Source organism: Entelurus aequoreus, linkage group LG19, assembly GCF_033978785.1.
Source record: "Entelurus aequoreus isolate RoL-2023_Sb linkage group LG19, RoL_Eaeq_v1.1, whole genome shotgun sequence".
NCBI classification, from domain to species: domain Eukaryota; kingdom Metazoa; phylum Chordata; class Actinopteri; order Syngnathiformes; family Syngnathidae; genus Entelurus; species Entelurus aequoreus.
In genome coordinates, this window is record NC_084749.1 from 43298652 (window position 1) to 43309388 (window position 10737).

Genomic DNA, 10737 nt, shown 5'->3' on the forward strand with positions numbered 1-10737 from the left:
AGCTCTGCCCCTTTAATTAGTGCATACTAAATAATTTAACTTTAGCCTACTACTACAACCATATTATTTACCAGCAACATAAAGTGAAACAGAGGCAGAGGTGTCCTGCCACAGTCAGTAACAAATAAACAGAAAACAGTAGTGGTGGTAGATAGACACAGAGCTTCATCAAACATCTGATCCACTGAACAAAGAGCTCCAAAAATCTTGAACTTTAGACTGCCATCAGTTTTACTCCCTACACTTAACCATGTGTTTCCTACTGCCTGCAGACTTTGCACCCTTCGTTATATACACATGTTGTGTTTCTAATATAAATACATTTAATAAAGTCAAATACAAATAAGGCAACAGGAGAAGTATCCTACACTTCTCTTTTGTAAAGTAAATCTGAACAGCCGATATGGGCATCTACATCAACTATATGATTTGCCTGAGAAGCTGGAGAGGACAAAAAAACCAAAAAAAAAACGTTTTTATTTGTGGCGGACGTAGTTCTTTCGTGGCGGGCCGCCACAAATAAATGAATGTGTGGGAAACCCTGGGTCATCTAATTAGTTACTATGGTAATCTACGTCACAGCAGCTCAGCAGTGTGGGCGGGAAGCGTTTCCACAGACGCGGAAGGAGATTTTCACAACAAAGTTCTAAAGCTTAGTGATATATAGAATAGAATAGAATACAAAGTACTTTATTGATCCCTGGGGGAAATTCAGCAAATATCAGATTGTAGGTGGGTTTATTGTGTACCCTTCGCATTCATATTTCACTGTTTGTTGCATTTTTGTTGCGTTGTAAAATATGTTGATCGAAAACGGTGTGACATTCATATTTTGTCAATATTCAGTGTTTTATCGTTCATAGAAAAAAAAAATCCATTACGTTTTTTAAGGCGGTCTGTCATAACGTTTTTAGCATTCAGTCAGACATTATTGTGAGGTTTTGTACTAGTGTTCCTAAAAATAGATATACCTATTGATAATGAATAATACCAATAATTTACCTCTATTATCAACAATACAGTTGTTCAAATGCAACAATACGTATACGTTATGATAACTAGACAAAAGAAAGCTGTCTGTTACATTTTTGTTTTGCTTGATTGTAAAATATGTCTATGGAGGAGCTGGTCTGAGAAGTAAAAGAGGAGCGATGTTCATATGTTAATATTCAGTGTTTTATTGTTTATAGTTAATATTGTAAATCCCATGTGAAAGAGGAGCGATGTTTGTATGTTGTTAATATTCAGTGTTTTATTTATCATAGTTAATATTGTAAATCCCACGTAAAAGAGGAGCGATGTTCATATGTGTTTAATATTCAATGTTTTATTGTTCATAGTTAATATTGTAAATCCCACTTTCTTTATTTTAATGTACAGTTTCCTCCTATCCAGGAGATCGCAAAAAGCCGCTGCCTGACCAGGGCTCAGAAAATCTGCAAAGACTCCTCCCACCCCCACCAAGGACTGTTTTCACTGCTGGACTCTAGAAAGAGGTTCCGCAGCCTCCGAAGCAGAACTTCCAGGTTCTGTAACAGCTTATTCCCTCAGGTCGCAAAACTCTTGAACGCATCATAATTAAATTATCCCCTCAACTTCCCCCAAAATGGATTAACTTGCTGGAATAAAAAAGACAATATAACATACATCCATAAACGTGGACGCATGTGAGGAAGTGCTATATATTTATCTGTACAGTAATCTATTTATTTATTTTATATATTTATTTATTTGTTTATACACTACAGTTCAAGTTTGGGGTCACATTGAAATGTCCTTATTTTTGAAGGAAAAGCACTGTACTTTTCAATGAAGATAACTTTAAACTAGTCTTAACTTTAAAGAAATACACTCTATACATTGCTAATGTGGTAAATGACTGTTCTAGCTGCAAATGTCTGGTTTTTGGTGCAATATCTACATAGGTGTATAGAGGCCCATTTCCAGCAACTATCACTCCAGTGTTCTAGTGGTACAATGTGTTTGCTCATTGGCTCAGAAGGCTAATTGATGATTAGAAAACCCTTGTGCAATCATGTTCACACATCCGAAAACAGTTTAGCTCGTTACAGAAGCTACAAAACTGACCTTCCTTTGAGCAGATTGAGTTTCTGGAGCATCACATTTGTGGGGTCAATTAAACGCTCAAAATGGCCAGAAAAAGAGAACTTTCATCTGAAACTCGACAGTCAATTCTTGTTCTTAGAAATGAAGGCTATTCCACAAAATTGTTTGGGTGACCCCAAACTTTTGAACGGTAGTGTATATGCACCTTATTGCTTTTTTTTAAAATCCTGCACTACCATGAGTTTATGTAACGAAATGTTGTTCTTATCTGTGCTGTAAAGTTCAAATTTGAATGACATATAAAAAGGAAGTCTAGTCTAGTGTCCCATTCAGTAAAAAACTGCAAAGTTCCATTCCGTTTTTTTGAGGTGGTCTGTTTTTAGAACTCTATGGGACATTGTGACTTTTGGTATTAGAGTTCCTGGGGAAACAAAGGGACCCAAACACACATACTATACAGCAGATTTTTACAGCTAAATGTGTATATATAATTTATACACACATACACATTGGCCCCCCCAGACACATTTTTTCTCTCAATGTGGCCCCCGAGTCCAAATATTTGCCCAGCTCTGCCCTAGGGTAACAACATTAAATGTATGTTTGATGAAACGTGATTACGTGCATGAGTGTATGTATGTATACATGTTCGTAGCTTGTTCTTATACGTTTTGTACTTGTTTTCTGCTTTTGTAGATCTTAGTGTTACAAATGTCCTATATAGTGCATCCTTCTTTTTGCAAGCATTTCTCAGTCCATGTGCCATCCATGGTTGATTATTTGTATTTTGCTTCTTACCAAGTTGTTTCTATATGGACAGTGTTTGTCATAAAGCATCTCGAATGTACTCAAATAAAATAGCACATGCATTTAGAATTGGACTTGCAGTGAGTTGGACAACATACCTGGATTGTGAACGCGGTTTGATTGACGGAGAAGCCTTTGCTGGACGGGATCTTGTCAACGGTGACCTCAGCTTCGGCGTCTTCTGCCGGATTCTCAATGTGGAGAACAGCAGACTTCGAGGTACCGACCTTCACTGTCCCGAACGATACAAATGGAGCCTTAGAAAACAGCACCAGACTCAAAACAGGGAACTCATTTTCCTTCTCGGCGCCGCATTTCCGTATTGGACTAAAGTCCATAAAGGTCCCCGGTGGTAACGTTCCAATGTCGGACATTTTAAAGTATCACAAGGCAGTAGGTAAACGACCTACATTCCTAATAGAAACTACTTGTTTAAAGTTAGCAGAAGTATGGTATCCTTCCGATGCTCACAGCACGTAACTTCAGAATGATATCTCACGCTTCTTCCCACAAGCGTTGTGGAAAGTTTAAAAATCTACCCGTTTGTGCAAATAGCCAATGAGACGCGAGCATTGGTGGCCTGTTGTCCAATAGTAAACGACTTCCGGTTTGATCATCCATAGCGGACGGCATTTCACCAATCAGAGAGCTATTTTTTTCTTTTAAAAAACGGTCTAACGCCACGCCCCCCAACAACAAACCGTCTACCGTTGACTCACCCAAAATAACATAGATATCTTATAAGTCAGGGGTGTCCAAAGTGTGGCCCGGGGGCCACGGCACATCATTCTAAAAATACTAAAAAAAAATGTTTAAAAAAACATTTAAAAAGTAGAATAAAAGAGCAAATCGGTGAAATGCAACGAGAAAAAGTTGCATTGTTGACTCTAATAACACCATTTTTTAAAATGATTTCTCAAAAAATAATGAATCAAAATCAATGTTGCTATGAATTATTGACTGATTCAAGGACAAAAAGGACATAAATACAACAAACAAAAAAATATGAAAATTATTTTAAAAAATACATACTAATTATATACTAATGTTAATTATACTAATTATTATATTGATTGTTATTATAAATATATTAAACTAATTACACTATAGATTATCTGAAGCTGATATAGAGATTTAAGTGTTGAATCTAAAAAAAAAAAAAAGCATGACCTTTTTATGAGTGGAGCACTTTTAGATCCCCAAGAATTTTAGTGGAATTAAAATGATAAATGGGTTATACTTGTATAGCGCTTTTCTACCTTCAAGGTACTCAAAGCGCTTTGACAGCATTTCCACATTTACCCATTCACACACTGATGGCGGGAGCTGCCATGCAAGGCGCTAACCAGCGGCCATCAGAGGCAAAGGGTGAAGTGTCTTGCCCAAGGACACAACGGACGTGACTAGGAAGGTAGAAGGTGGGAATTGAACCCCAGTAACCAGCAACACTCCGATTGCTGGCACAGCCACTCTATCAACTTCGCCACGCCGTCCCTAACAAAAAACACTGGTCTTTGCTAAAAATAATTAAAATAATAATAAATTCAAGTCAATTTTGCTATGGATTATTGACCTAGTGCCGAGGATGTCGTTGTGGCTTGTGCAGCCTTTTGAAACTTTTGTGATTTAGGGCTATATAAATAAACATTGATTGATTGATTGATTGATATTTAGGGATCCAATTACTTCACATCAAATATTCCACTTTGAAAATCTTTTTGGGAAAAATATTGTATATTTTGTATTTTTACCCACAAAAATAGGGTTTTTACAAAAAGCTCATGAAATATAAAAAAAATAATAATAAAATAAATACATAAATAAAAAAATTAAAATAAATAAATAAATAAAAAATTATATATATATATATATATATATATATATATATATATATATATATATATATATATATATATATATATATATATATATATTCACCTGAAGTTGAATTAGAGCAGTGGTTCTCAAACTTTTTTAGTCATCCCCCACTTTTGACAAGGGGGAGTTTTCAAGCCCCACCTGCCCCCATCGCCCCAACAGAATGCTAATGCCAAGCTTAACATTTTCAAATTTATCGAACATCAAGTAACATCAAGTGTTATACATTCAAACTCAATAACATAAAATAAAATCAAGTTCAATAATAAATAAAATAACTGTGCAGCTGTGGTATAACTTGCATCAAGTTCAATATCAAATAAAATAACTTGCATCAATTCAATAATAAATAAAACAAAAGTGTTATAACTTGCATCAATTTCAATAATAAATCAAAAAAAGTGTTATAACTTGCATCAAGTTCAATAATAAATCAAATAAAAGTGTTATAACTTGCATCAAGTTCAATAATAAATCAAATAACTTGCATCAAGTTCAATAATAAATAAAACAAAAGTGTTATAACTTGCATCAACTTCAATAATAAATAAAACAAAAGTGTTATAACTTGCATCAAGTTCAATAATAAATCAAAAAAAGTGTTATAACTTGCATCAAGTTCAATAATAAATCAAATAAAAGTGTTATAACATGCATCAAGTTCAATAATAAATAAAACAAAAGTGTTATAACTTGCATCAAGTTCAATAATAAATAAAAAAAAAGTGTTATAACTTGCATCAAGTTCAATAATAAATCAAATAAAAGTGTTATAACTTGCATCAAGTTCAATAATAAATCAAATAACTTGCATCAAGTTCAATAATAAATGAAAATAAAAGTGCCACTTTGCAATCTTTGCCAAAAAAAGGAGGACAGGGCAAGTGAACATGAGTTTTACAGTACTCCAGCATTAGTGGCTGCAATGAGCCTGTTTTGCACTGCACAGCTTTTCAAATCGGGGTTTCAGGCTTGACACTGCCACTGTTAAAACCTCATTGAATTCGGGGCTGATCTGCCTTGACGCGAGTGTTTCCCGGTGAATGACACATTGTGTCCAATGCGCATTTGGCGCAACCCTCTTTATTAGAGCCTGCAGCCCGTTTCTTGACTTTGCCATGCGCGCCATCAGAGCAAAAGCCCACACAGTTTTCCCATTTAAGGTCGTGTTCTTTGAGGAAACTGTCCATTATCTTGAACAGCTCATCAGCAGTGGCTCTATTTTTTATGTATTTGCAAAACAGCAAATCCTCGCACAGTGACTCGCCATTCACAAAGCTTCTGCTTAGCCCCGCCCCCATTAGTTACTGTTGCTATGTCTGTCAAACTTTCGCTCCTACCTAGAAATGTAAAGCCTACAGGAAAAATAAGTAATTTACATTTATCTATATAGCGGATTTCACAGACAGAATCACAAAGTGATTTCCAGTGTGTATAGAAAATGAAAGCATAGTAAAAAAAAAAATCAAAGAATATAATAATAAAAAAATTTAAAAAATCAAAGTGAAATTTCCTGCCGTTCCTCGCGCCCCACCTGTCATGTCTCTATTCCCCTCCAGTGGGGCGCGCCCCACACTTTGAGAAACGCTGAATTAGAGATTCAAGCGTTTAATAAAAAAAATAATATATAAATAAATGACTTATTTTTAACCTTTTAAGACTGAAACCCTTCTGGGTCCCTCGGACCTAACTTGAGGGAGCCCCAAAGGTTAAAAAAAGAAGAAGTGTATATTCAATGTTTATTTTTATTTTTTATTTTTTTGTGTTATTATATTGTGTTGGTTTTAAAAATGAAAAAATATCAAAATGGCCCCCGCATGCTTTGATTTTTCAGTGTGCGGCCCTCAGTGGAAAAAGTTTGGACACCCCTGTTATAAGTAGAACAGTGGTTCTTAACTTTGTTGGAGGTACCGAACCCCACCACTTTCATATGTGCATTCACCGAACCCTTCTTTAGTGAAAAATTAAATGTTTTTTTTTTTTCAAATTCAAGAAAAAGTTATGTTTTTTTACTGGTGCACAAAATGAACCGTGCATGAACATCACCTTGTTCAATGAACAAAACCAACACAGTGCATGAACTCACAACAAATGACACACCTTACCAGTGACGTGCAGTCACTGGAGAGGAAAAAAATGTAAAAAGAAAAAAAATTAATTAAATTGTTATATGTACACTCAGAACTGCAATAAACAGAGCAATTGAGAGAAGACACAAACACGACACAGAACAAACCAAAAGTAGTGAAACAAAATTAATATTATCAACAACAGTATCAATATTAGTTACAATTTCAATATAGCAGTGATTAAAAATCCCTCATTGATATTATCATTAGACATTTATAAAAAAATAAAAAAATGAACAATAGTGTCACAGTGGCTTACACTTGCATCGCATCTCATAAGCTTGACAACACACTGTGTCCAATATTTTCACAAAGATAAAATAAGTCATATTTTTGGTTCATTTAATAGTTAAAACATATTGACATTATTGCAATCAGTTGATAAAACATTGTTCTTTACAATTATAAAAGCTTTTTACAAAAATCTACTACTCTGCTTGCATGTCAGCAGACTGGGGTAGATCCTGCTGAAATCCTATGCATTGAATGAATAGAGAATCGTTTTGGGAAAATATCGTTTTTGAATCGAGAATCGCGTTGAATCGAAAAAAATCGATTTTGAATCGAATCGTGACCCCAAGAATCGATATTGAATCGAATCGTGGGACACCCAAAGATTCGCAGCCCTACTAATTAATCTTACCTCACTGATGACCACTGATTTTCAAGCGTTTTTTCGTCATACGTGTAGCTATTGATTGATTGATTGAAACTTTTATTAGTAGATTGTACAGTACAGTACATATTCCGTACAATTGACCACTAAATGGTAACACCTGAATAAGTTTTTCAACTTGTTTAAGTCGGGGTCCGCGTTAATCAATTCATGGTACAAATATATACTATCAGTATAATAATACAGTCATCACACAAGTTAATCATCAGTGTATATACATTGAATTATTTACATTATTTACAATCCGGGAGGTGGGATGTGGAAGGGGGGGATAGGTTTGGTTGATATCAGCACTTCAGTCATCAACAATTGCATCATCTGATAAATGGACATTGAAACAGTGTAGGTCTGACTTGGTAGGATATGTACAGCGAGCAGTGAACATAGTGAGCTCAGAAAGCACAAGAAAAAGTATATACATTTGATTAATTACATTTGATTATTTACAATCCGGGGAGGTGGGATGTGGAGGAGGGGAGGGTGTTAGTCTATGGTTGAGGTGGGATGTGGAGGGGGGAGGGTGTTAGTCTAGGGTTGAAGTTGCCTGGAGGTGTTCTTTTAGTGAGGTTTTGAAGGAGGATAGGGATGCACTTTCTTTTACACCTGTTGGGAGTGCATTCCATATTGATGTGGCATAGAAGGAGAATGAGTTAAGACCTTTGTTAGATCGGAATCTGGGTTTAACGTGGTTAGTGGAGCTCCCCCTGGTGTTGTGGTTATGGCGGTCATTTACGTTATGGAAGGAGTTTGACATGTACTTCGGTATCAGGGAGGTGTAGCGGATTTTATAGACTAGGCTCAGTGCAAGTTGTTTTACTCTGTCCTCCACCTTGAGCCAGCCCACTTTGGAGAAGTGGGTAGGAGTGAGGTGGGATCTGGGGTGGAGGTCTAGAAGTAACCTGACTAGCTTGTCCTGGGATGTTTGGAGTTTAGATTTGAGGGTTTTGGAGGTGCTGGGGTACCAGGAGGTGCATGCGTAATCGAAAAAGGGTTGATAAAGGACACATGTTTTGGCGTGTTTTATTATTCATAGTTTGCTTAACAGTAATACAATATTCTTATATGCTATAAGTCAGTGGTCCCTAATCACCGGTCCGGGGAACGGCACCGGTCCGTGACGCATTTGCTACTGGGCCGCACATAGACATTAAATAATTTTTAAACGGCCACATTTTCTCCTACTTAACTTTCATCAGTCCCAACAGACACACCAATAAGCTTGTTCATAGATGTATTATAAAACTCCTGATAGGAAGTTGCCATTTGCTATATTTGTTACATATTTCTTACAAACCCCGTTTCCATATGAGTTGGGAAATTGTGGTAGATGTAAATATAAACGGAATACAATTATTTGCAAATCCTTTTCAACCCATATTCAATTGAATGCACTACAAAGAGAAGATATTTGATCTTCAAACTCATAAACTTTTTTTTTTTTTTGCAAATAATAATTAACTTAGAATTTCATGGCTGCAATACCAAAGTAGTTGGGAAAGGGGATGTTCACCACTGTATTACATGGCCTTTCCTTTTAGCAACACTCAGTAAACGTTTGGGAACTGAGGAGACACATTTTTGAAGCTTCTCAGGTGGAATTATTTCCCATTCTTGCTTGATGTACAGCTTAAGTTGTTCAACAGTCCGGGGATCTCCGTTGTGGTATTTTAGGCTTCATAATGCGCCACACAGTTTCAATGGGAGACAGGTCTGGACTACAGGCAGGCCAGTCTAGTACCCGCACTCTTTTACTACGAAGCCACGTTGACGTAACACGTGGCTTGGCATTGTCTTGCTGAAATAAGCAGGGGCGTCCATGGTAACGTTGCTTGGATGGCAACATATGTTGCTCCAAAACCTGTATGTACCTTTCAGCATTAATGGCGCCTTCACAGATGTGTAAGTTATCCATGTGTTGGGCACTAATACACCCCATACCATCACACATGCTGGCTTTTACACTTTGCGCCTATAAGTATCCGGATGGTTCTTTTCCTCTTTGGTCCGGGGGACACGACGTCCACAGTTTCCAAAAACAATTTGAAATGTGGACTCGTCAGACCACAGAACACTTTTCCACTTTGTTTCAGTCCATCTTAGATGAGCTCAGGCCCAGCGAAGCCGACGCCGTTTCTGGGTGTTGTTGATAAATGGTTTTCGCCTTGCATAGGAGAGTTTTAATTTGCACTTACAGATGTAGCGACCAACTGTAGTTACTGACAGTGGGTTTCTGAAGTGTTCCTGAGCCCATGTGGTGATATCCTTTACACACTGATGTCGCTTGTTGATGCAGTACAGCCTGAGGTATCGAAGGTCACGGGCTTAGCTGCTTACGTGCAGTGATTTCTCCAGATTCTCTGAACCCTTTGATGATATTACGGACCGTAGATGGTGAAATCCCTAAATTCCTTGCAATAGCTGGTTGAGAAAGGTTTTTCTTAAACTGTTCAACAATTTGCTCACGCATTTGTTGACAAAGTGGCGACCCTCACCCCATCCTTGTTTGTGAATGACTGAGCATTTCGTGGAATCTACTTTTATACCCAATCATGGCACCCACCTGTTCCCAATTTGCCTGTTCACCTGTGGGATGTTCCAAATAAGTGTTTGATGAGCATTCCTCAACTTTATCAGTATTTATTGCCACCTTTCCCAACTTCTTTGTCACGTGTTGCTGGCATCAAATTCTAAAGTTAATGATTATTTGCAAAAAAAAAATGTTTATGAGTTTGAACATCAAATATGTTGTCTTTGTAGCATATTCAACTGAATGTGGGTTGAAAATGATTTGCAAATAATTGTATTCCGTTTATATTTACATCTAACACAATTTCCCAACTCATATGGAAACGGGGTTTGTACATGGGACAATGCACATGAATAAACATATAAAATGTAAAGGTGCCAAATTGTAGCCAAAAGCTAGGTTCCATCTGCAGTCTGTGGCAAGTTGATGACCGAAGATCAGGGCAGATCAGGAACAATAGTGACCATAGTAGTTAAAGATGGAGAAGTGCTAAATTGTTGCATATAATAATTGTGCTGAAGGAAGAAAATACACATCTCCTTTGGCCTAGTAAGTTAAAGTGGTATTATTGCACACAGTCCTATTACACAAGTAGTTAGCAATAACACATGTATTTACGTATGGAAAATTGGAGCAAAAAAAGCTAACAGTGT

At 36.7% G+C, this 10737-nt stretch overlaps 1 protein-coding gene across 1 annotated transcript in view; it reads right to left on the minus strand.

Annotated features, from left to right (window-relative positions):
• aspm (assembly factor for spindle microtubules) overlaps positions 1–3400 on the minus strand; it is a 53603-nt gene extending 50203 nt beyond the window's left edge. The window contains exon 1 of the mRNA XM_062028526.1: positions 2973–3400. Within this exon, the coding sequence (XP_061884510.1) occupies positions 2973–3248 (276 nt within the window). The 5' untranslated portion in view covers positions 3249–3400. The remainder of the gene's footprint in view (positions 1–2972) is intronic.
• Between the last annotated feature and the right edge of the window lie 7337 nt (positions 3401–10737).